At 40.0% G+C, this 26,059-nt stretch overlaps 1 protein-coding gene across 1 annotated transcript in view; it reads left to right on the top strand.

Moving 5' to 3' along the window:
* Positions 1-9,552, top strand: part of LMBRD2 (LMBR1 domain containing 2) — a 38,402-nt gene extending 28,850 nt beyond the window's left edge. Inside the window, exons 17-19 of the mRNA XM_084305778.1 lie at positions 122-224; positions 1,606-1,735; positions 3,687-9,552. Of these exons, the coding sequence (XP_084161904.1) occupies positions 122-224; positions 1,606-1,735; positions 3,687-3,747 (294 nt within the window). The 3' untranslated portion in view covers positions 3,748-9,552. The remainder of the gene's footprint in view (positions 1-121; positions 225-1,605; positions 1,736-3,686) is intronic.
* The last annotated feature ends 16,507 nt before the right edge of the window (positions 9,553-26,059 follow it).

Genomic DNA, 26,059 nt, shown 5'->3' with positions numbered 1-26,059 from the left:
CATAGTATGTTGTAATTGACCAGTTAGCTTTGAATTGTGGAATATCTCTTGATGCTAGGTATGCTGTAGTTGCATTGCTCTTTACTCACAGCTAATGTTTTTCTTTTTTGTCTTTTTCTAGGAATGGAAAGAGCGGTATGGAAATAGAGAGGATTCTACTAGAAACAGGGTTGTCCACACAGAACAGAAAGAATCCAGTTTCTCAGAGACCAATACCAATAGACGTAAGTTTTGTGTGTTTTTTTTTCTGTTGTTGTTTTGAGTGTGTACATTTTTGTTTGTTTTTAGGTTTTTAATATCTTGTCTGCACAATTGCTGGCTGTATAAGAAAGACTAAATAGTTTCCTTTTGTCTTAGATGATGTGCTGATACATTTCCTTCCGTGGCATAGTGTTGCCTTTTCCGTTAAAGACACCTGAACAGAGTGCTGTGTTTCTTCCTGTCTTTTGACCAGCTGTAGTTGGAGATTCTGGCTGGTCTCAGTTACATGGTTTTCTTATGAGACATACACTGATTGCAGTCAGCATTGCAGTTTGTAACAAAAATACTTTATTTAGGACATGTTCATTTAATAACACATGTTAAAATACTGATGGCTTAGATTCTTACATGTGCAGTATTATTTTTCTTGTTGAAGAATAATAATGTTGAGACAAAAATCTTTGAAAACAAACAAACTTTCATTGTCTGCTTTAACTTTCCAAAGGTTGACTTGTCCTTGTGTCATTATTTGTATTAATGTTTTTAAATATATTTTATGTGCTCTTGTAAGCGAACAACAGGTGAGAAATGTAACTGAACAACTACGTATGACAGGTTAAATTAAGCAAAGTTGATAAAAGTTTACTCAATAAATGGGAAAAGATTCAAAAAAAAAAAAAAAAAAGTAAGCAAAAGTGGGAGGTGGGGAAGCTTTGAACATATTTCAGAGACAGCTGGCAGATTTTTTTCCCCCCACACATTACAACAGTTGGAAACCCAAATTTTCAGTGATAGCCAAACTGAAATTATTTGAAATTATATTTTAATATTAACGATATGATTGTGCAGCATTCTGTAGGCACTGTGCCTACACAACAACAGCTGTAGGCACTGGCCTAGTGAAGGAGGCAGTAAATTGCAAAACAACTGGTTATTTCACTAATTTGTTTTGAAATGGATAAATCCACAGAAAAAGAACAGAAAAACCTCCAGGTAAATTTTATACATATCTCTTTCACAGCTAGTTTAATTAAAAGTAGAAAGTAGGAAGAAGAATGAATGCTTTATTTATTTACTTCTAGGTAATATTTGTTTATAACTTTTGCAAAGAATGAAAAGAAAATGAAAAACTAGATTTCATCCTAGTTGAGGGGAAAATGAAAAGTTGTAGTCACATAGCTCTGGAAATTAAAAATAAAATCCAAATTACCTACAAATTTGAGAATGTAGCCAGATTTGGTTTAATATTGAACTTACTCTAGGTAATCACTCTTATGCTTTATCTGAGATACTAGCAAATTATTACAGTGTTTTCTATTGTGTTTTTTTTAAGTTTTATGTTTCCACACACTCTAAGGTGTACATAGACCAAACAAGTGTCTTTCCTTTCTTTTACATATTCAGCACTGTCAAAGTACACCCGATCAAATGGTAGGACTGAGAGAGATAGAATAGAACTTCTCCAGGATGCAGAACCTTTGGATTTTAATGCAGACTCCATTAATGATGACCCTCTTGAATCAGACTCTGGAAGGTGAGGAATTTCTGTTTTATTTAGAATTAAAAATTAAAAGATATTAGCTCATATCTCCTGATCTGTAAAAGTTATATTGGATGATTTTGTAATAATAGCTTTTTAAACCATATTTGACTCTCACTAGCTCTTTTCTTTTTCTTCCTTCTCCACGAAGATATGAAAAATGTTTTAAAACCAGTCAAAACATGAAGGCTTTTCCATTTTTATTATTATTAGAAATGTTTGAGTTGAACATTAAATTTGTATGTTGGTGTAATGTGAAAAATATTGCTTATAAATACAGAAGTGAAAGACCAGAAGAAAGACCTACATATGTCCTATATAAGGTTTTCCTACAGGACCTCAGTCTTACAGTACTTCAGAAAGCTTACTTGATTTCCCTATATGCAAACATCATAAAGGATGGAAAGGCAGGAAACAGAACAGAGTATTATAGGCCAGTAGTTGCAGGAATGCAGCTGGGGATCAGATCTTGAGACTAGTGAAGTAAATGAAAATCTGAAGCTATTGAACAAAAACTCTAGGACTGTATGGTGTAGCTCTGTGTATAATAGAGAACTCTGTGATTCTCTGAATGTCTTTGCAACACCAAACGTTCTTAGTTTTGAAACAGGTATCTTACTAGCTGCTAGGCTCTGCTTCATATTGAGGAAAGAAGTAACACATGTAATGGATGCTTTTTTTACCTAGTCTATTATGATTTAGAACCTTTTAATGATAAATCATTTTAAATTTCTTGTAAGGAAGTTATACTTCGTGTTATTTTTCAGCTTAAATTAGCATATCAAATCCAATAAAAATTCCAAAGTGGTTTCTGTTGAGTTACATCTGTAATGTCAACAAATAAATGCCAGTTCAAAAGCATGTAAAGAATGCTGTTAAAGTACCCTACCAGATTCTGTGGATTGATTCAGCAGTGTTAGATTATAACAGCGACTAACTTGTATTATCTAGTGTCACAACATTTCAGAAGCTTGGGGTTGTTGGCTTTGTTCAAGTACAAGAGTTTAAAGAGAAACTAGCCTTGCAGTTCTAAGCATTGTTGACTTTCTAAACAGTGTGTGGAAGGCTAATAACCTACAAAAATGTACATAGGCTTTCTTATAATTATTTTGAGGCAAATACTTTTCAAGTATATATCTGAAGTCTTCTGGCAGTTATGCAATTTTGCAGAGCATTCTGATCTTTTGCTTTAAGAAGGAAACCTGGAGCCAGAGAGTTTAATAGAGCCTTCTTCTATAACCTTCATTTCATAGAGTCGATAAATCAAGAGTAATTCCATTTAAAATTTCAATTCACTTAAAGATTGTTTGTGTGACATTGATATATTTTTTATTTTTTTTTAAATGATAGCTTCTGCAATAGTTATAAATGTTTTAGGACATTGTAATAGCACTAGGGAGGCTAAGTTCTGGTTTTGTGTCTGTTTGGGTTTTGCTAAGTACTGCAGACAGGAAGTACATCATGCTTGTATCAGATTTTACTTGTGCCTTCTAAATCCTTTTGAAATATATATGACCAATAATTTGTGAAGATTCCTTTTTTTCCAGGTAAGTATGCAGCTGTTTGTTTTAATTAATCTTTATATTCTTCCTAGTAATACAGTATGTTCTGTTAAACACCCAAACAAGAAACTTGATGCTGTTTTTTAAAACGTTTGTACTATTTAACAAAAGCATTCAACTTCTTTCCTTTGTAACAGGAAGCAAAGTTCTTTAAGACTCCCTATATTCATATTGCAAACCATATGTTTTTTTGATCACATGAGATTTAATTTAATGACTGCATAAAACATTCTCATGGAAAAAGTAATCCAGTAGAACTTCAGATCTTGTAACAATCATTGAGACTAAAGAAGCAAAGTGTGCAGTGAGGGTTATATATATTCTTGGGTCTTTATTCTTCTTTTTCCCGTGATACTTTTTCATACTTAAAATTCATTCTGCAGGTACCAGCCTGGTGGAAGATACCTGTCAATGTCTCGAAGCGTAATATTTGATGATGTCTAAACTCAAAGCTAAGGAAAATTCAGTGGACATGTATTTCTTAATCATTGCTTGGAAAATACTGTATTTATGATATATCACAGAAATAGAGAAGACCATTTTTGTTTTTAAAATAATAATGAAGGAACAACTATATTTTGGAAATGCACACGTATTAGAACTTTACCACTTATGACAAGGATAAACCTGTTAATAAGAGCAAGTGTAGAGTCCTGCACCTGGGAAGGAACAACCACATTTATCAGTACCGGCTGGGGGATGACCTGCTGGAGAGGAGCTCTGAGGAGAAGGACCTGGGGGTCCTGGTGGATGACACGTTGGCCATGAGCCAGCACTGTGCCCTGTTGGCCAAGAAGGCCAATGGGAACATTAATGCTGTCTGCATTAAGAGGAGTGTGGCCAGCAGGTCAAGGGAGGTGATCCTCTCCCTCTACTCTGCCCTGGTCAGGCCTCACCTGGAGTACTGTGTCCAGTTCTGGGCTCCCCGCTACAAGAAAGACAAGGATCTCCTGGAAAGAGTCCAGTGGAGGACCACAAAGATGATACGGGGCCTGGAGCATCTTCCCTATGAGGAAAGGCTGAGACCTGGGTCTGTTCAGCCTGGAGAAGAGAAGACTGTGAGGGGATCTCATCAACGTGTATAAATATCTGAGGTGTGGGGGACAGAGGGATCTGGCCAACCTCTTTTCAGTGGTTTATGGGGATAGGACAAGAAGTGATGGCCACAAGATGGAGCACAGGCAGTTCCACACCAACACGCGAAAGAACTTCTTCATGGTGAGGGTGACGGAGCACTGGGACAGGCTGCTCAGGGAGGTTGTGAAGTCTCCTTCTCTGGAGATATTCAAGGCCTGTCTGGACGCCTACCTGGGCAGCCTGCTCTAGGGAACCTGCTTTGGCAGGTGGGTTGGACCCGATGATCTTTCAAGGTCCCTTCCAGTCCCTTCAGTTCTTTGATTCTTCTATTGTAGATGTAATTGTATGTCCATGTGGAATTTTTTGTAATGACCAAAAGGAGAAAACTAATAATTAAGTTAATAGAGAACAAACTTCCTAAGTATATCTATATCTAGGGCTCAACTTGAACAGTAACATTTAAGTTTCAAAAAGAGCGTTTTTGGAAGGATTTATTTTTTTGTATTTGAGCAGATGCTATGAGAGTATCTTGATGCATCCGAAGTGCAGCCATATCAGTTATTAAAATAAGCATTTTCTAACTTTTTTTCCTTTTTGAATTTTTATGCCTAGTCCAAAATCTGCTGATTTTAAATTAAGGCTTCTTTTGGTTTCAGTGGTCTTTGAATCAGACCCTGCATAGGCAGAAAATTTAATGGCAGGCTGTGCTCATAAATCTCACTGGCATAAATTTTGGAGAAGTATATATTGATCGAGAAAGGTAACTTTTTTTTTTTTTTCCTTTTCTAATGCTATATAAAGATAAGTAGCATGTGTAAATAATTGAATATGGATGAGGGTTTCACCATCGTATGAACATGTGCAATAGCAAGAATACATTCATAAAGATATGTCTGTGTAAGATTTTTATAGTTGTAACTGTTGAAAATCTTGGCATACTGATGGCTTTTTAAGTGTAAAAGAAATCTAATAAGAAAGCTGAGTTAAATTCTGAAACATTATAATTTGCATATGATTCAGGCACAACTTACAAATTTAGGGTATTTCTTTAGAAGAAGGGAAATACATAGCATGACTAGATAATAATAATAAACACTTTATGTCCCAAATGCCCTGGTTCCATTATGTATCTGTTTTTAAGGTGCCTGTACTTTGCAGTAAGTTGTTGCAAAAAGAATAAATGCTTACTCATTTAAATGCCATTCAAAAATGCCAATTAATGTTAATAACAGTGTAAAAATGCTTCTCATTAATTTCATTGGTGTACATATATTTTTGAATCGTAGTTAGTTGAATGAAGTTTGAAATATAAGGTTGAAGATATGGTCATAGTCATGACATCTTGTGAAATTTGATTAACTTAAAATGTTGCTTTATTGGAATTCGTCTTATATCTTTACCACTTAGAGTTTTCTTAAGTGCTTATTGCAAAACGATGTTGAATACTGAAAGAGAACATGCTTCTATCATAAATTCTCACCATGCTTAAAAAGACAGGCAACCCTTAAAGCATCTGGGACTGAGTTATTATGAAAAGTAAATTTTCATGAATGAGGTGTTCTACTAATTCTTAAAAGTAGTCTTTGTTTTCTGAAGTAACTGTTAATGGAAATCTAACTACCTCCTGTGATTTAGTACATTATATGTTCTAACAGTAGTGGTATTTGTAATATATCAATCTGCCTGTTTTAAAACACTGTATTGTTATTATGAAGGAGGAGAAATACTCTACTTGTGTAGAAATAATTATGTAAATAAATGGGCAGGCATAAAATAACTGTCAATTTTGTTCTTAGGTGAATATGCTGAATGACAGCTATACCTGCATGTGTCCAAACTCATGCAATTTCCACTTTACCTGTAAGAGGGCACTTCTTTAGTTTGTGCATTTTGTGTATTGTAAAAGCTTGATCAAAATCTTATGGCTGTATCAGGAACTGTAAGTTGAGAAAGAGACACTTTTTTAATGCAGGCTGTTCTTTAGGAACTTTATAATAGGAACTTTATAATAGCACCTATTTAATTTATAGTAGCTACATTTAGAAACACTATCTTGTATTCAGCCTTATCTGAAAGGGGATGTATGTTTTGGACATCCATCAACATGAATGTTCCAAGACTTTATATTTCTATTTTTATAACATGTATTTCATTTAATTGCCCAACAATTTTTGTGAAAATCTGTGAATGAAATAAAGGTGCAAGATCTTAATTTAACTCCTGAAATGTTACTACAAAGGGATCTAATTCAGTGCTAGTGGAAAAGTCACAGAAGGGATGTTTGCTTATCTGAACATTTGTGAATTATTCTTATCTAGCTGCAGTTTACTTCAGAGCAATGGTTAAAGCCTTCTCAGGGCTTGATTTTTTTTCCCCTCTCAGAAATCAGTGGAACAGTTGCTAGCAGAACTTCCTATTGAAGCATGGTCAGGATTTAATATACAAAAGCTAACTAGTCCCTGGTTTAAGCCCTCTGAGCAGTTTTAATGGGGATATAGTGATTTGAGGATCTGCTTTTATAAATTCATGGCAGTGGGGTTTCAGTTGCTAATACAGAAATTCTGAGCTCATTGAGGTGGGAATCCACTGACCTATTTTTGGAAGTTGAAGTGCAGTAATGGAGTAACCAGTGGCTGCTTTTTGAAAGCCCAGAAATCAGAGCTCATAAAATATCTCAAGGGTTCTTCCCTGGTTTGTGCTTGGAGATCCCCAGTGCCACATCACGTAGCCCCTGGATATTGGGAGCTTAGATTTGAGTTGACAAGTGAAGGCATTATTTTATTCATGTGTTCATTACTGAACAACAGTTACTCTTGCTCTAAGTGCAATTGATAGGCTGATTAAAGTGTTTCAAAAAGTAATTATTAGAGCATATGACTAAATCTGGAAAACTTTCAACAAAAAATACAGAGTACAATTATAAAAAAAATGTTGTAGAAATAAGCTGTATGCCTGCATGACACTTGGTGCATACCTGAGCTAATTTTATACTAATTTGGTTACTGCTAATAAAAACAATGCAAAAGTTTTGCTTGGAAGATAAGTGCCTGAGGTTTTAAACACCTCTCCCCTCCCTCCCCAACCAAACTCTTGCCGAGTTCCTTGAATTCTACTCCTATTAGTACCCTAAAATATTTATATAAAATAAATTAAAATCAACTTTGATATGTCTAAGCTGTGATTGTAGTATATGCTAATGTTTTTTTTTTGCAGTACATTTGATGCTCTGGATTAGATGATTTAAAATAAAACTGCCTTGCAAAATGTGCTTTTTGGAAACTGAATGTTAGCTTATTAATTTTGTCAGTATACAGTCATATTTATTTCAATTATATCTTTCTTTACAGTCTTGCTTTTTTAGTTACTGAGCAGCCAGGGTATACTTTGATTTTATCATCATTATCACACTTTCCTCAAGCTATGGACACCACCACCACCACACACAAAAAAAAACAGACAACAGAACAACAAACACACCAAAAAACAAAAACACCCAAGCTAAATACAGATGTTCGAATATTTTCAAGTCAGATATGTAAACCAGTGAAAAGAATTCACATAAATAGACATGAACGTTGAGATGTGGGAATGACGACAGTAGCCACTTTAATACTCTGTCAGTGCTGGATTTCTGGATTTCTTTAAAAGTATGGAGAGCAAAAAGCTCTAGTCAAACTTCCTGTTCGTGCTAGATCTGTATTTCTGTTTTCAAACATCTAGAAATATACACATTCTGATAACTGCATTAAGAAGCGAGTCCTCTGCACTTGAAGTAAGGTGCAGCTCTTAGAAAGACTTCTCACTTCACATCACTATGAGGGAACATAAAGGAGACATTTAGCGAACTATGTAAAGGGCATAGGGCAAACTATGATATATTTTATCACTTAGGTACGATAACAAACTATACTACTGTAACTTACACTACTGGAAAAATCACAGTATATATAATATGTCTTTGTTTTGCAATCAAGCACCTGTAAAATAAATTGTCTTTAACAGTATTAATGGGAGTAGTAGGAAGCTGCTAATTTTTCAATACTATTGTTATTTTAAATCACAAGCACGATGAGTTTTAGATATGAAGTATTAACAATGGTTACTCTGATTTTCTGTAATTATAATTTTATTAAATTTATCTTGGAATACTGTGTTATATGAAAAATACATTATTTTGTTACAATTTTCATTATTGTTGTTAGTTACTTGCAATCTGAAGGGCATTTATGATACCAAACAGATCACTTTATGAAGGAAGACTTTTTATGAGGCTTAAGCAAATCTGGCCTATTCATAACAGAGAGCAATGTTTGAATCTGAAACAATATATTCTGTCCTAGCTTTTAACTTTTGTTTAAAAATCAGAAAATGATTGATTTTTACAAAGCAACTTACTGGTGAATCTTGTAAACCTTTTGAAATTTTTACATTCCTTTTCCCTAACGGGCTCTGCAGGAATATGTGCTGCTTCGTGGCAGTTCTATTAATACTATCTGTGCCTCTAATTAAGTAGTCTAGACTGAAGCTGAGACACTCCTACACCACTTACGTTAATAGAAACCCAGCGTTCCTAGCAGAATAGCACCTTGAACTGGATCCCTTTCTAGTATATTGATTGCTGTCATTGATTGTTGCATTAAATTTGGTATCTTCTGTTTCAGTCATATGGTAACCACCACCAGGTTCGTTCTTTGTTTCTATTAAAGTGCACTGGAATGTATTCCTCAGCATGTTTAATTTTGTGTGTGTGTGTGTTTTAGTTGTAATTGGCAGGCAATAATAATATGCAAATTCAGTTATTTCTTCAGGATAATGTTATATTTGACATTTCTATGAATTATAATAGTTTGATAGCTTAGCTATCGCTGTAGAAATTATTTTCTGTAGAAATATCTTATGTTTCTATGGAAGTATCTGGAAGACAAGGGAAATTATTTTTAAGTATAGCTATAGTAGTAGAAGACATTTATTCTCCAATGTATTTCGAGAATAGGCTGTAGGAGTGCTGCTTATGGATAGACTAGCTTTTGCCTTATGATGCAAGTATGTGTGGATAAAACCTTGTTTTGGAATTCACTGAGTTATAAATTTTTCTGTGTATTAAATTATTGATGTACTGGATATATTTTTGAATTGTATGTCAAAGAGTTAAGTTGGCATGAAATAAATCATTTCTGCAATACATTTTTCCCTGGTGTATTTTAGATATTCAGACTTCTCTGTAACGTTTTCTGGTAAGTGATCTCTCAGAGAAATTCAGCCCATTCCTTCCTTCCAGCTAGAAATTAAGTTTACTTTAGAAGACAATCATGGTTTTGTCACCTTTTTTGTATCTTCTTTAAAGCAGATTTAAATGGGAAAAGAATGGAAGATTTAAGAGGAAAGAAGCCTGCATAGCTAGACATACCATTGTCAGAGCCCAGGGCTGAGACACGGCACTTTGGGTCCAGTCCAATTCCTGACAGGTTGCCCAGGCTGCTGTGAACACAGGGAGGCTGTAAGCTTCCCACAGTGCCTGAAGGGATCCTGTAAGGAGCCTCTGTGTTTCTGGGGCTGACTGGACCCCTTGTACTTCTGGGGGGCGAGAGGTGGGGCAGAGGGTACGGCTCCTACATCCCTACTTCCTTTTCCTCCATCCGGCTGGAACAGAATTCCTTCAGCTGATACTGAGAAGAAAAGCAAGTGAATGTGAAGAAAGAGTTAACTCTTTTCTTTTACTACTTGTTTATTTATTGGTTTTACCCAAAAAAAAAAAAAAAAAAAAAAAGTAAAAAGGGACAAATATGAGTAGGGTGGCTTTCTTTAATAATGCAAATTATTAAAATGTTTTATTGTCTTTACAGATGCAGTGGCTGTACATATTTTTAGGCTTCCTTTTTCATTCTGCTGAATGAAGCATTATTTCCCTTGAGAGGTACAGGATTATCTTCTGGATGTAGTAAATTGAAAAGTCATACCCTGGAGCAAGTAATAATTCGTTGTATTAGCACATCAGATTATTTGGCAACAACTGAGATTGGTGTGACTGCTGCATTTGATTTGTATCATATTTGATCTGGAACTGTTGTTTTAAGTAAGTTGTAGGAAACATTTTGTCCTCTCAAGAGCAGTGTCTGCCATTGCTGCGGTAGGAATGACCCAGAACTGTTTGGAGGGACTCCTCCTGTCACACCATTTCTAGAATGTCACCCATTCTCCCTCCTTGTTACTGTGCTACCAAATGTCTCTTCTAGATCTTTTTGTTTATCATTTTATGTATTTGTGCACTCAGGATAATGTTGTAAATGAATGACACATGTGGATGTTATGAAAGGTTAGTGACAAAGCTCAGTGGACTAAATGGAGCCATCTCATTTATCACATTCCAGGGGATGTCATTCCTCTGTTGACAGGAGACAAGACAAGAGTGGCAGAATGATGGTCTGTATATGCTTTTTTCCTTTTTCCACAGACAGTTTGGATGTTGAATTGAGTTACTCTCAGCATAGCTCATCAGCCACACACTTCCTCCAAACTTGCTGTCATAAGGTAGCTATTGTGAGCTTAACCCTATAGTTAAAGGGGGGAATTCACTTTGCATGGAATGTTAACTTTGTTATTCATTGCCAGATTTTTACTTGCTTAGAGAGCTATATTGATTCTGTTTTTTAGTTCTCAGTGGTTGCTAATGCCACTATCTCACATTCTTAGCAAATGTTAAGTCTTTTGATACAGCGTTTGGCTGTGAATTGTCTGGGTTGCGAATTAACCTCACTCTGCCCTTCTCCCTTCCCCTGTCTGCAAAGTGCCGTGGTGTGCCTACCGCAGCCTGGTACTTGTTTGTCCCAGTCTGCTCCACATACTGTGATCAAGATCTTATCCCTTCCTCTTCATAAACATCTTATCTTTTGCATCGTCTTCTCATGCTTTGGTTCGATAGACACAGTTGCCATCAGGGTTTTTTTTTTCTGAGAGCTTTATTGAGTTGGTCAGGGCCAGACTCTGAAAGGAGACACATTTTTTTCTTCCCTTCTCAGAAAACGTGACCTGACCTGCAGAGAAAAATTCAGCTCAAAACCAGAGGTCAGACACTGGAGCAGTTGTATGAATGCAAGTTAGGCACAAACAATAAGAAAAGCTCTTGGGTTCCTTCCACAGAAACAGCTATTCTGGTTAGAGGTGTGTGCTTAAGTAGCTCAGTCAGACTACACTAAAGCAAAACTGAGGTGTAATGCCTAAAAATCCTCCATGGATACCTGCATATTCTCATGTCATTTAGAAACATTCCTTCCATAATCACTAGTACTCCGGTAAAAACATGAAGCTTTTAAATTTGGAGGATTGTGTTGTTTTTTAAATCTATAGGAATCAGGAAGAAGATAGAAAAGCAGAGTATTGCTCCTCCAAGTTTCAGCAAGCAGCAGCTTTCAAGCCCAAGTTTCACAGATAACCAGTAAGTCTATTGCAGGAGGCTAGCAGATGGGGCGGCCAGTGTGCCACACACAGCATGACCCCCCTCGGAGCAGGCAGCTGGTGTGTCACACATCGCGTGGAAAGGAACGAGGTGAGGCGAACCATGGGCAGAGAGATGTGACAGAGGAAGCGGGTTGAGAGGCACAGCGAGGCGTGGGAGAGTCAAAGGATAGCAAAGAGGAAAGCGTGAGCTCTACCTAGTCCTGGGCTTTTGCTGCTCACAGCCTCAACTAAAATGCTCAATATGATGTCTGATAGCAACATGCTGACAGCTGGCCCTAGAGGTTTTCGGATACTTAGTTCTGTGACTGCAGAGCAGCTGTGAAGGCCCATAACGGGCTCAGTACTGTGCAAATGTACTGCAGATTTTCATTCTGTTACCTCAGGCATCTACTCTAAGCATAGCTCGTCATCTGATGTTAAGAGTTTACCCCTGCACAGTTTATCAGGAACAACATTTACTGCTGATTCCGATGAGCTTGATTCAGCTCTTATCAAAATGAACAGGTCCTTCATCACTAGTAGTATCAGTCCACATCTGACATGGGTATTTCTTTGGGAACTGCTACAGAGATCGTCTGAAGACATCAATGTATTTGAACAAAGGGGTAATATTAAGCCAACCTTTAGATTAGCTATATAGTCTAGATGTGGTGTTCCTTAGCATGTCAATCCTGCACAGCCTGTTCCAGCTGTCTGTACTTAAGCAAGAGCATTGAACTAGGTGACCTCCAGAGGTCCCTTCCAACCTCTACCATTCTGTGATCCTGTGATCATACTGAGGGATGCAAGCTGTAAATTTCAACATGTGGCAATTTGAGCTCATCAGCTGTAAGGACAAGTGACACTTCCAGATACTTTGGGGTAGATAGGCAAAGACATGATGCTTCCAGAATAGTATGTGCAGCAATAAGGCTGAGAGTAAGTGGCCCAATGTTACAATTAAAACCAAAACCAACAAAAACAGGCTGTTCATTTTTGCTGCAGTCTTTCAGCAGTTTCAGAGAACAATGAGCCATGGCAGTCAATGAAATGATTCTTGAGTTCTAAAACTACCAACATATTCAAGCAGTTGTCATTTCCTTGGATGCTTACACTCTTGGGATATTTCTTCATATCTCTGTTACTCTGAAATTGAGAATCCCCCGAATCTTGAGTAGCTGCCACTTTGACTTTTGCCACATTATTAAGAAGGACAGTCACCCTAGTTGGATCTAGAGAATCGTTAAAGTCTTTTTAGAGAAGTCTGTGTAGAAAGTCAGATTTTCATTGGATTTGACTTTTTCCTATTTGTTGATCTTTTCAGATTTGGTCTGTTCATGGCTTTCTGCTGCCAGTGATCAGAAAGGCAGAAAACTTTACATGGCTCCAGAAGCCCACAGCTAAGTGACAGTGAAATAGTGGGACATAGGACATTCCAGCTTGTGACCTGCTAGCAGTAGGGAATTCTGCTATGGAGAATGCTTCATTTTTCTATAGAAGGGCAGGAAGGATTAAAAGCATGAGCTGTGTAGGATTAAAAGCATGAGCTGTGTAACACCAAACTTCTCTTTCAAGAAGTTGAGATCTTTGAGTATGATATTGGTGTGCAAGTCAATCCATAAAACTGGGAAAGATTGAACATTTGTTTGAGTGGGAGGAAAAGCAAGACTGTTTAGCTGGGTGCTGTTCATAAGCATTTTAATTGCTACTTCTTTATGAAATATATCAATTATGAATTCTATAAATTTTAATGTTTTGGAAGTTAGCAAATGTGGATAACTTCTCAATGAATGCTATGGAAGGAATATCATAAACTATTATAACATTAAAAAAAAAAAACACTAATTCTTCTGGATTAAAAAATAATTTGTGTTTATTATCACTGAAATTCATACTTGTAAGACTGGCTTACTTTCAGTGTATCCTTAAGTAGAAGGAGAATGTACCCTGTTTCAGTAGCCTCCTTGTCAGTGATCTGTTTGACTGGCCCGCTTAAAAGCTGGTACTTCCATCCTGCACCACTGCAAACTCTTCTGGACTGCTTACAGCTTTGCTCAGTGTTGACAGGAAATCATGTGTTGCTTTTTAAGAGACCAGAGATAAGATAAGCATCGCAGTGCCTGAAATAGCCTCATCATTCAAGTTAGGCAAAGTTCTGCCTCCCCTGAAATCACTGGCAGTCTTCAAAAGTTCTAGAGAACAGATTATGCTGGTAGGTAAAATCTATTTAAGTATTTATCTATCTATCTATCTACAGCTGCCAAAGCACTTAATGAGAAGCTTGTTTATCATAGTTCTGAACTCGTCAGATTCCTGAGCTCAGTGTAACAATCCTTTCATCTTCCTCAGCAACTGGAGAGCCTGTTCCCAGGTCTCAGGCTGACTCAAGCTTTGGTGATGATGGAGCAGAATTCATCAAGAGGATTTCTGCTCTCCTTTACCTCACAATAGTGAGGGACTGGATTGAGCTCTTAGCATTGGGCAGAAAGGGTTTTGTGTTTGTTTCAGTTTGGATCCAACTCTCAACGGCCGGAGAACAGCCAAATGTCAGGAACCCCTGACTCAACACAGTGTGTCTTTCCAGGAAATTTCCATACTGGGAAAGTCTCCAGGCAAAGGCTTGAAAATTGATGAATTTAAGTGTTGTAAATTTTGCAAAGGAAGCCTCATATCCTCCATGAGTTTCCCCAGTGCACTGACTTCTCAGTTGATCATTAAGGTGGGTGACTGATGCCTTACCCACACCAGCCACAGAAGATTTCTGACACTGATGACCAGGAATCTTCCAACAAAAAGCCAAAACTTCAAGGAGAGAAAGTGTCACACCACCTAAATAAGAGAGGAATTGCATTTTGTGCTTCCTTTCATTTCCACATTACTGATCTTGGGTCTTAGTTCTACACTGAAGCATTGGTTATGAATTGAGAACTACACTGACTCTCCTCGGTGTCATGCCTGGAAATGTTTTGTATATTATTCCAAGAACAAGGTCCACTGGGGAAATCCCTAAGCTTGAAATGAGTGGCTGCAGGACTTAATTCTAAGCAGCTGTTTATCTAAATCCCCTTTTATCAATGCAGCATTAGCTTTGCCTAGGAATAATGTGGTAAAGAATGGTATTTGCATGAGTAAGAGAAAGAGAACTTCCACTGACTGGCTTTTGCAGATTTACTGTGTTATTTAAAACCTAGTATTGAAGAAGACACTGTTTGGGACCATGAGGAAAGCTGGTGGGCTTTGCAGATAATTCAAGCTGCTTAAGGATCTGGACACAGAAATCACTGGGAATGTGTACCTATCCTCTGCAAACCTGTCTCTGTGGCTGGCAAATCCTATTTTAAATATTCATTAGTGTAGTCCTGGCAACCAGAGTACTTTTTATCTTGGTAGGGAATGCCTACTCTATTTTCATCCACATGATATTTGCAATTTATTTTTTTTTAAGGGAGGACAGTTTTAACATACTGCCTGTAACTCGTCTTCATTTCCTTTTCCTTTAGACTCTCCAGAGCCTAAATTTAACCTTTCCTTCAAAAATAAGTCAGACTGAGGAATGAGTAGCACTTGCTTTTGCACAGCAGTGAAGCAAAGAGTTCACTGTTTATTCTGATTTGGAACCAAGCTCTGACAATGACAGAACAGCTGGATGTCAGGAACCAAACCTCTCACAATGATCCCCTGGCAGGGGTAAGCCCTTGTCCAATTTACCCTTTTTGTCCGTAACTAAGAAACAGACATTGATTAGTGCCATGTAATCACAAATCCTCACACAAAAGCTGGGAGCTCCAAATTTTCCAAGGGTCCAGGGCCCCATCTTTTTCTTTTATCTGTTTGGTTCTGTATAGGCCGACAAGCACTGAAAGCACTGAGGTGATAGTGCAGATAAGAATGTTTACTTGACATTCGTGTTAAAACATTGCTGGAAGCAGCAGAAGTAGCCTCAGGACTCTGCTCCCACCTGCGTCAGGTCAGGGAGGGAGCAACACCAAGCTCTGTCGGAGGATGAGCTGGACCACACAATGACGATGCTGCTCAGCAGAGCCCTGTGAGCTCAAGGAAGCTGCAGGCAGTAACACAGCATGGATTGCAGCATAGCACTGCATCCCCTGTTCTTGGCAGAGGCAGCCAGTGGTGAGCCAAATGCACTTTTACTTGAGTGTACACGATATTTGCAGTAGTATGCTAATTAGTGTAGAATTTGCATTATTTCTGTAGTATTCTGATTCTGAGAAACATTCAACTTTTTTGTAACTGTGGGGGTTGTGTTTTATTGGTGGATTTTTTTTAAATTTAATTTTATTTTTTGGTTGGCATCATCAAAAAAGTCATCCTGGGTAACATCCGGATCATATGACTGTACAAAGACTTGTGAGGTTTTGTCCATCAGGAGATAGTGACTTCTTCCTGTAGATAATGAACATGCCAGATTATGCAATTTTTGGGTAGATAATGTTAAAAAATTCTTGTAAGCATTATCTGTCCTGAAATGCAGGAACAGTATATCAGAGACACAGCAGTGTTTGTAGTCTGGTTGCTTGTTCATACGGCCGAAATACATTTTTCAGCAGGATAGATCGATTTGAGACAATTTAGTTGCTTTGTTTTTAAAAATAACATCAGGCAGAAAATCTGTTTTAAAGATACTTATATGCTGGCATATGCCAGTATCCTAGACTTAAAACTGTGTAAAGGACTGCTTTCTAGTTCCTGCTGGTGGTTTATATAGGAGCAGGGTCTTGATCAATATTAGTGCTCCTAATGGAGATGCAGAGACAAGGAGTGAGATCTTCAGCTAGTCAAAATGGTTGGGGCCCAGGTGAGTAAATTCAAGAAGCAGGGTTATTGGGCACTTCATCCCTATTGCATCAGCCCTGACTGCATGTGTCAGATGCCACATTTCTGTAATCAGATGGAGATTTGCTAAGGAGTGAAATTAAGACTTGACTAGTGGAGAAGGTCTTGAGGCAAAGGAGGGTCTGTAACACATTATTACTTGGCCTATGGAGCTAGAAAAGCATTGGGGATCCTACTGCCATTTCTGCATATTGGCGTGCCTACCTCTCTGCATTCCCCTGCCAGGTGTGTTCTCCAACTTGTGCCCTCAGGACGGTGTCTCCACTCAATGCCTCTCCATTTCCTCCCACACAAGATATGTAAGTATCTACTGCACTGTGCAAGGTAGGGTCACAAATGGTCTCCTGAAGCAGTGGTCACCTGCTCTAGTGGTGCTTCCACGCAGCCAGCACCTGGGTTATGTAAAAAGAGCTTGTGTGCATGAAGATGAGGTTAATATAGATTTTTTAGAGGGAAGGCAGGGAGAGCAAGGCTTGCTGGTGTGAAGGAGAGAGCACATCACACCTGGGGAGTACTTCCATGTCAGCTGAATAGGAGGATCTTTTCGAGAAATCTGGATAACCAGTGATGAATTTGCTGAGCATAACCGATACATGTTCTCACCTCTATTTAAAATCATGCTTTGTTATATGCTAACCATGGATCAACTGTGAAGGGAGTGATATACACAAAGACAACAACCCTGCAGCAAGTCTGGTAAAGAAAGGAGGAACATGGAGAGAGGCATCACTTGCCTAGCTTCCCAGCTAAAATCTACCCTCCACCATCCTGGAATGGGGAATACGCAACAAGGTGAAGCAGCAAAGCAGCCTCACTGCTGGAACAGACCTCAGCTCTGTGCCCTCACAGGGGTGTGAAAATAAAGCCATAAAACCTAACAGTGAAACTTCCTGCTAATCCAACTTGAAGCCAGCAGCACAATAACACTTGGAACGAGTCTGAGTGATGTTACAGGGTGCCTTTTGCTCCCATGCTGGGAGCTGGGTTTGAGGAAGCCTGCAAGCACATCTTTTCCTTCTGTTGTACTCAAAATCTCATTTATGGGCAAAGAGGAAAAACACTTTATATATAAATAAAGCCAAGAATATGTTGGTAGTATATTTGAGTCTATTATTGTTAGTTTAGATCTAACTGCTATAGAAAAAGAAAGAATAATAATGCAGTTAAAATACTTCAATATAGGGAAAGTGCCAATAATAATAATACAGTTAAAGTTGCAATACACTTCTTAGATTTTATCCATTTTCCTGGGATTATGCACACCCTTCAATTGTTCCTCTGGGTCATAAAGTCAGTATCTTTGGCCTGCAGTGACATTACACTGTATGTATGTAACATGACAGCTTCTGGTGTCCCTCAGTGAGAAGACTGGCATTGTTGTTGCTGGTTTCTTCCTCAGTCAAGGTCATTTGTACATGCTTCCTAACACGCGTTTGCACCTTTCTCATTTTTTCATTAGTCTGCAGGTTTACGTTAGAGCTGAATTTATTGTGTGTGGTGTATTTTGCGTATGTTGAAGGCTATTATTTCATTGTTCTTTATCCCTAAACTCAGCCTTGTCGAGCTCAAGGTCTGCATTTCTCTGGACACTGATGAGAGCTGTGGGGTCTCCAGTACCAAGCTGTGCCCCAGCTTTTATCATGCCATGCCTTTACTGCTCTGTGCTGCAGCTTGTATCCCCGCTTCTCAGGCCCTCTGCAATTGTATCGGGCTGGTATTTCTCTTCCCTGCCTGCACCCTGCTAATCATAAACATCTCTTTATACACAGAATTACTACTTGTTATTGCTATCTATAGAAAACTGTGTTTGTGCCATACAAAGATAAACATTCTTAAAAACAAATTAGACGTAGGCATCTGGTCAGTTAGAGAAGTTGCTGAACAGGAAATAGTAAAACAAAGCTACGGGCAGATGAGGAACTGTTCAGACAATGCAAGACTGGCAGCCTCATCCTGAAGCTTTGCAAGCTCAGCACAAAGCTGATGGTCTGCTGCTAGCAGCTGCAATACCAGGCTGCAGGGCTACACAGCTGTACATCCTGGCATTTCTTGCCTGCCTCTTAGGGAATGAAGCATCCTATGGTGTTGAGTGCTTCTTTAAATTTTTGTGTTCTGTGCAATCCATGCATGGTTAGCTGAGAGTTTGCCAATGAAAGAGAGGATCCAGATTATGGAAGCATTTGAGATCAGTAGGTATGAGTGGAGCAGCAAAGGAAGTAATGGCTCTTTTTTTTTTTTTTTTTTCTTTTCTTTCTTTTTTCTTTCCTTTTTCCCTCCCACATAATCCTGTGCCCAATTAAGCTTTTGGTGCTCAAACACATACTCCAGGACCTTTCCTACCACTAATACTGTGCTGTCAGATTGGAGTCAAAGGAGTGACTGAAGCCTTGTATTGTGTGTGTGTGTCAAAGGCATGAGAAAATACTGCTTGCAATATAATCCCCTCAGCATGATGATTTCTGCATTTCAGTGATTTGTAAAACACAGGAGGTAGTAATCAGATGGAGCTAGTTTTACATGCACTCCTTCATACGAGTTAATTTAAAAATGGACTTTTAAAGTAAGATCAGTTTGGCTGAAGCATTTAATGCCATCATCACAGAAAGAGACAGAGCAGTACAAGAAAACAGCTCTAATTTGATTTCTGAAGCTACTGTGTGGGAGAAAAGAAGCCTTTAGGATTGTGATTGTTTGTAGCTACTAGAATTAATTCTGCATATGTCAGTCTATGTTAAGGTCCAAGGAAAACAAAAAATCAGAATTTTAAAGCTAGGGTAGGTGTATTTTTTTTCATTTTCTTATCAAAATCTAGAGGGGAAAAAGAATCATCTTTGTGTTTCATCTTGAACTGAACATTGCAATTTACCTGGAATTGTGCTTTTTTCTTCTTAATTTACAGTGAAAAGCAAACACAACAAATGGAAAGTCCATGACACATTTCTCCTTCCCAGCTGACAGAGGGTTTGCTCCTTGGTCAATCCAAAGTGAAAGACATATAAGGTTGTGTCGTGGTTCTGCTCAAGTGGGCAGCTGAGCTCCACTACAGCCACTCTCTCACTCCCCCTCCTCAAAGAGGAATGGGGAGAAAATATGTGAAAAGGGCTCAAGGGTTGAGATAAGGACAAGAAAATCATGCAGTAATTATTGTAATGGGCAAAACAGACTCGGCATAAGAAGATAGTAAGATTTATTGCTCATTACTAACAAGCTAGAGAAGTGAGAAACAAAGGAAAGAAACCAAAAGCACCTTCCCCCCCCCATCCACCCTCTTCCACCTCCTCCCCCCAAGCGGCGCAGGGGAACGGGGGAATGGGGGTTATGGTCAGTCTACAGCACTTCTTCTCTGCCACTCCTTCTCGGTCACTCTCGTCCCCTGTGCTGTGGAGTCCCACCCATGGGATGCAGTCCTTGATGAACTGATCCGGCGTGGGCTTCCCACAGGCAGCAGCTCTTCCAGAACTGCTCCAGATATGGGTCCGTACCACGGGGTCCATCCCTCAGGAGAAACCTGCTCCAACCTGGCTCCCCTATGGGCAGCAGCTCCTGCCAGGTCACCTGCTCCTGCCTGTGTGGGCTCCTCTCCACGGGCTACAGGTCCAGCCCGAAATCTGCTCCAGCAGGGGTCTTCCACAGGCGGCAGCCTCCATCGGTGCAGGGCCACCTGCTCCACCGTGGTCTCCTCCACGGGCTGCAGCGTGGAACCCTGCTCCACCGTGGTACTCCATGGGCTGCAGGGGGACATCCTGCTTCACCATGGGCCTCACCACAGGCCGCAGGGGACTTCTGCTCCGGCACCTGGAGCACCTCTCCCCCTCCTTCTACACTGACCTTGATGCCTGCAAGGCCATTACTCACTGCTCTCTCCCTCCCAGCTGCTGTGTGTCGCAGCGTTTTTTTCCCTGTCTTAAATATGCTCTCACAGAGGCACAAAACAACATCGCTTGTTGGCTCAGATCTGGAAAACAATGGGGCCCTTCCCAAACATGGGGCAGCTTCTAGATCTTTCTCACAGAAACCACCCCTATGGCCCCCTGCTACCAAAACCTTGCCACGTAAACCCACGACATGTTGTGATTTTTCTAAAATGGAAATGGGCTCAGAGCTACAACGGCTGTAGCATCCAAACATGATACTGAGTTCTTGCTGCTATCCAAAAAGCACCATTTTTTGCTGCCAAACCCTAGAGAAAGTGGAGCTGACAGTTTCTTCCTGTTGGCATTTAAAAAGCTGCAGAAGCTTACAAGCTGCAGCAGGAGTATCCCATCTCCCTGCTCTCCCTGCAGAGCATACCCAGACTGGATGCTGGAGGACAATGCTGGAAAAAGCAATCCAAAAGCCAAACTGTAGGGAGCCAGGAGACAGTGGAAAAGGAATTTGTCTTCATCATCATCCCAAATTCATGTCCTGTGAGGGCTCAGATCAGTAATCTAGGGTGTGGTTGCAGACCCTGCATGTCTCTGCTGCGTGACATGAATGCCTGTGAGAGCCTTGCTTCCTTGGGAGCTTCGGGGGAACTGGACACCAAACTCCTCTGCGTTTGCCTGAGGGTTATCAAAGGCACCTGTGTGTGTCAGTTGGTTAGGCAGGGAATGCAGGCACCTATTTTGAGAGTCACTCTCCCGGGGACCTAAAAATTAGAGGTGTATGAAGGTGCTTATGTTAATCAGATTTGATTCTGCCAAGCCTAAAAAAATAGCATCCCTGGAAAGTCATGTCTGATGAGTTAGGCTGGAATTACAAACCCATAAATATGATTCCTACACCAGACAAACAGGAAGAAACCAGTAAAGAAGGAGTGCGCTTTGACTTTTAATTTCTTCTGCTCTTGTCTGTGTGCCTCTGTGCTGTGCAGGCATTTGAGGTGGCTGCCAGCAGTGCTGCTTTCAGCTGGAAAGTGTTAGGACTGCCTCATGCCTCTCTGCCCAGGCCTTGGCCACCCATCCCAACAAACCTGGCTTAAAGTCACCATGGTAAGATTGGCAAGCCTGTTGACAGAGACACTCTTGCTGGACTTTACCAACAGTGTCTGCTTACCTTCTAGTCCTTATTCCTCAGTGAGGATGCCATGAAATCCAAGCAATTGCTTTCAACACCAGATGTGGCATGCAAGAGGTGGCAACTCCGCACCTGTGGTATTTGTTGCTGTGAGGTTCCCATGAAGGCTAATTGTGTTAATTGATTTGAAGATGGACTATAGAAAACTGTGGAGAACAGCTCTATAGGAGCAGTTCCATCTCAGGATGCTGAGAAATGTCTGGCTGCTGGAGAGGTGTATATGGGGGGAGAACTCAGTCATGCCCGATGCTTGTACCCCAACCACAGCTACTGTGGGGATTAAGAGATTGGGCCAGAAGACCTACAAGCTCACCCAAACTAGCTATTTGTTAAATGTAAATGATTTTATGTTACTGTGGATCTGTAGGAGAGACAGCTTGAGGGTGATTCAATTGTCTCAATGCCAGCATCTGGCACCATTAGGTGTCCTGCTATCTTTTCAACTACACTCCTAGGAGAGCTCAGGTAGGTACTGAATAGCTCTGTGCAGATGTCTGGAGTGATCTTGCTGCCTAAAATGGCCCTGTGTTTGGGCTTCCACTGTGTCTGGGATCAGGTCTGACTTGGTAGTGTTGAGACTCCCTTTCAACAGTGGTAGGTTTGAAAGATTTCAATGTTTAGGTTCTGGTGGTCACAAGCCACAGGGTTTTGGACACCACAGAGGTTGAGGAGGTTAAATGCCAGTATTTGGCTTTAATCCATTTTGAGATCTGGCCCTGGGTCTTTAGCTTTGTCTTCTGTCTCATCTCTGCAAGAATCTGCCCTTTGCAGACAGAGAAATAAAATCTTCGATGAAGCAACAACAGCTCACATACAAAAGTGTTACCGTCTCAGGGCTCCACATGTGCAAAGGAGCCTGACAATACCTAATCATTTTGGGTGAAAAAGTTGTTTCTGAAGGGAGAAGGCTATATAGAGAAGGGAATCTGGGATATCCCCTGGCTCTGTAGAACAATGCTGTATCACCAACAGGGATGGGTAGGCGTCTGCTTAATCTTTCTGCCACATTGTTTTGATTCCCACCCAGCAGTTTAACACCACACAGCTGTTTGCTCACTCCACCTCCACACTGGGATGGCAGAAAAAAACTGAAAAGTGCAAGAACTTGTGGGTTGAGATAAGGGCAGTTTAATAAGATATAAAAATGAAAGGATACACAAGCAAGTGATTTATTGTTCAGCACAACACCCTCAGGTGTGGGATACCCCTTTGTCCAGCCTGGGCCAGCTCTCCTGGCCCTGTCCCCTTCCAGCTCTTTGTGCATCCACAGACTTCTCATGGGCAGGGCAGCACCAGAAGCTGAAACGTCCTTGTCTTAGTGTAAGCACTGCTCTGTATTATTCCCATCCTGAATTCAAAACACAATACCATGCCAGTGACTAGGAAGAAAATTAACTCTACACCAGCTGAAACAAGGACACATGCCGAGCTTTTCTGGTAGGGAAAAGCATTTGGTTTGCATGCCACCAACAAACTTCTGGAGACAGGGCCCAAAAAACCCTCTCTGATAATTTGGAGAGGAAGCTCCAGAGAACAATAATGAAAGAATGCATCTTATTTTGGGTTATTTTAGAAGTTGTATCACAGACTGAAGTAATAAGTGATGTCAGACATGCTCCACAGACTGACAAGTGAAACATTTCCATCACTGGTAATTAAAGCAGCTTCTCCTCACTTCAGCCTCCATCTACTCCAGCTGATATTTTGCCCAAGTCTTAAAGAAAGAGCCTCTGCCCTCTCCTGTGCAGCTACTGAAATTGCTTCCTTAGCACCTTTTTCCCTCCTGCCAAGCTGTGCCTGTACAATATTTATACATGTAAAAATGTCCATTTCAGAGGACTGTGAGGGACATTGACAAGTCATCAAGACTTTTCTGCAAGTGTCTGTGCCTCTCTCAGCCAGCCCCCACCTCTATTAACAGCGCTTTGTTATTATGGGCTTTCGGGAGGCCTCTATGAGCAGCAGCTTCACTGAAATCTGCTCCTTTGGTTGTAGCTTCTGTTTCTTTGTCCTTATCACAGAGCAGCTTGTTATGGTTTTCTTCGCATCAAGCTGCAGAATGCTTTCCTATTCTTCCTTAACTCCCTCTCTCTGCAAAGACCAAACAGAGTATTTCAGCATCAAAAGACATTTGATTCTACTAAGTGCTGGGTCCACTTAACTGTTTTATTTTCCAGAGGAGAGAAAGAGGGGGGGACTGAGCACAGAAGTTTTCTGTGTCTGGCAGACATGCGTTACATTGTCTGATTGTGTGTGACATGTTTGTCAGTATTTTTGAAAAATGTAAGAGAATAAAAGAAAAATGATGATATTCACTTTGAAAAAAAGCTTTAAAACAAATTTCCCCTATTTTATGGTGTGTATGGTGCTAAAAATAACTGATTTTTGGTAAACATCTGTTGCTGAGCTTTATAAAGATCATAAATACCTCACGTTTACATTTTTCATTCTCCAGCTGAGAACATGTTTGTGGTAAATTTACAAGAAGAAAGATTTCAAAACAATTGTCCCCTTTTCTGGAAGGCTCCTCTTCTCAAATGACCTTAAAAAAATATCAAGCAACACATACCTTTAACAGAAGACATACTGCTAAAAGATGTATGTATCTGTGCTTCTCCAGAGTGAGGGGTAAGGGTGAGGTAAGATGTGGTGAAGGTAAGAAATGCTGAGGACCTGCTGTTGGGAAGAACGTGCAGGTAGATGGCAGCTCTGCCAGGCATGACCCTGTGCTGGAAGCTGATTGCCACTGCCATGGGGATGTCCCCACGTGGAAAGGCTGGGCCACATCTCCATGTCCCCATGTGAAGAGGCTGGGCTATGTCTCTGTCAGATGATAAAACATCATCAGGGAGTGACCCTAGGCACCAGTCTGGAACATAAGGCCTGTGTGGCCTAGTACAGCCTGGTCCAGGCCCACCAGTGTCCTCCTTGGGGTCATTGTCCATGGGGTCTCAGCTCCAGAGAGCAATTGTGAGCACCATTTATTGGAGCTGGCTTGCTACCAGCTGCACAGGGAGACAATATTTTTGGATGTAAAAATATTTTATAGGTTGGGAGTTCAATTTAATTAGGTAATAGTTTGGTTTAAAATGGGAATATTTTTCCCCTGACAATATTATTTACCATGAGGATTCCTTTTTTGGTGTGTGTGAAACTTTCTGAGTTTTAATGGCAGGGAAAAAAAAAAACAAAAACAAAAACACAAAGGATTATGCTGTACACTTAGTCATCTTTGATGTAGTGTTCTGATACCCCATGCTTTTAAAATTTTTCTTAACCTATTGTGAAAATTAATTACTGTGCTGACTCCTCTACCAAGTGCAAGAGGACACACTCATTTTCATACCTCATACCTGCAGTTGTAAATGCTGGAGGACTTCTCTGCAGTAATGTCCACACATCAAAACAGTATGCTCACATTTAGAAATAATACTACTACATGCAAACTGTGACAAAATGCCCAGGGGCTTCTCTCTTTTCTTTGAGAGGCTGTACATTTCTTATGCCTTCCCTCCTGCTGAAATTCAACAAGAAATCTGATTTCTTTTGGAAACTGAACATCAACAAGATTTCTGTTTTCTCTGTCATAAGCATATAGACTACAATTGAACTCACAGATTTTTTTCTTCATGTTAGATTCAATCAAGTGCTGAGCCACAAACCGAACAGACTGTTCAGACTGAAAAAATAAATAAATAAAACATAAAAGTTACATTTTTTAAAGGTGGTTAGAGGATGAGAAGAAACAATTCCAAAGTTTTGGCAAAACCCCTGTCTCGTTTCTGATAAACTCTGAATCCCCTGAGCTCTGTGTACAGCTTTGTGCACAGTACCAGAGCAGATACTATCAGATAAATTTAATTCTAGCCTGATGCAATCTGAGACACCTGAAAGCACATTAATGATTATTCAGACTTGTAATTCATTAACTAGATAGCACATTTTTCAGAGGAGTGTGCTGAAGGTAAACAGAATGTGTACGTGTACATGTATGTGTATGTGTACGTGTATGTGTATGTATGTGTGTGCCTGGGCTCAGGCATAAAAATTGCCTTCAGCAGAAAGCAACCAAGTATACAAGTGTTTAATTAACCTGCTCTTCTGCTTGCAAGAGCCCATCCGTGCTGTGCCAGCCTACAGGCACCCTTCTGAAAGCTGCAAATTCTGCATGCAAAGAGTGGCTTCACGCAGGTGGGATGCTGCATTTCGAGGACAGAGTCGTTGCTCTGTGAAGACGACTTCCCCGGGCTCTGCTCCTGTTCAGCCCTTGCAGTGAGCGCCGGCGGACAGCAGGGGCTGCTGCTCCTGCGCTGCCAGCCCCTCTGCTCCGCACTCC

The sequence above is a fragment of the Netta rufina genome (genome assembly GCF_964035555.1).
Source record: "Netta rufina genome assembly, chromosome: Z".
Lineage (NCBI taxonomy): Eukaryota > Metazoa > Chordata > Aves > Anseriformes > Anatidae > Netta > Netta rufina.
The sequence above is the reverse complement of the archived record's forward strand: the minus strand, read 5'-3'. Positions and strand labels throughout refer to the sequence as shown.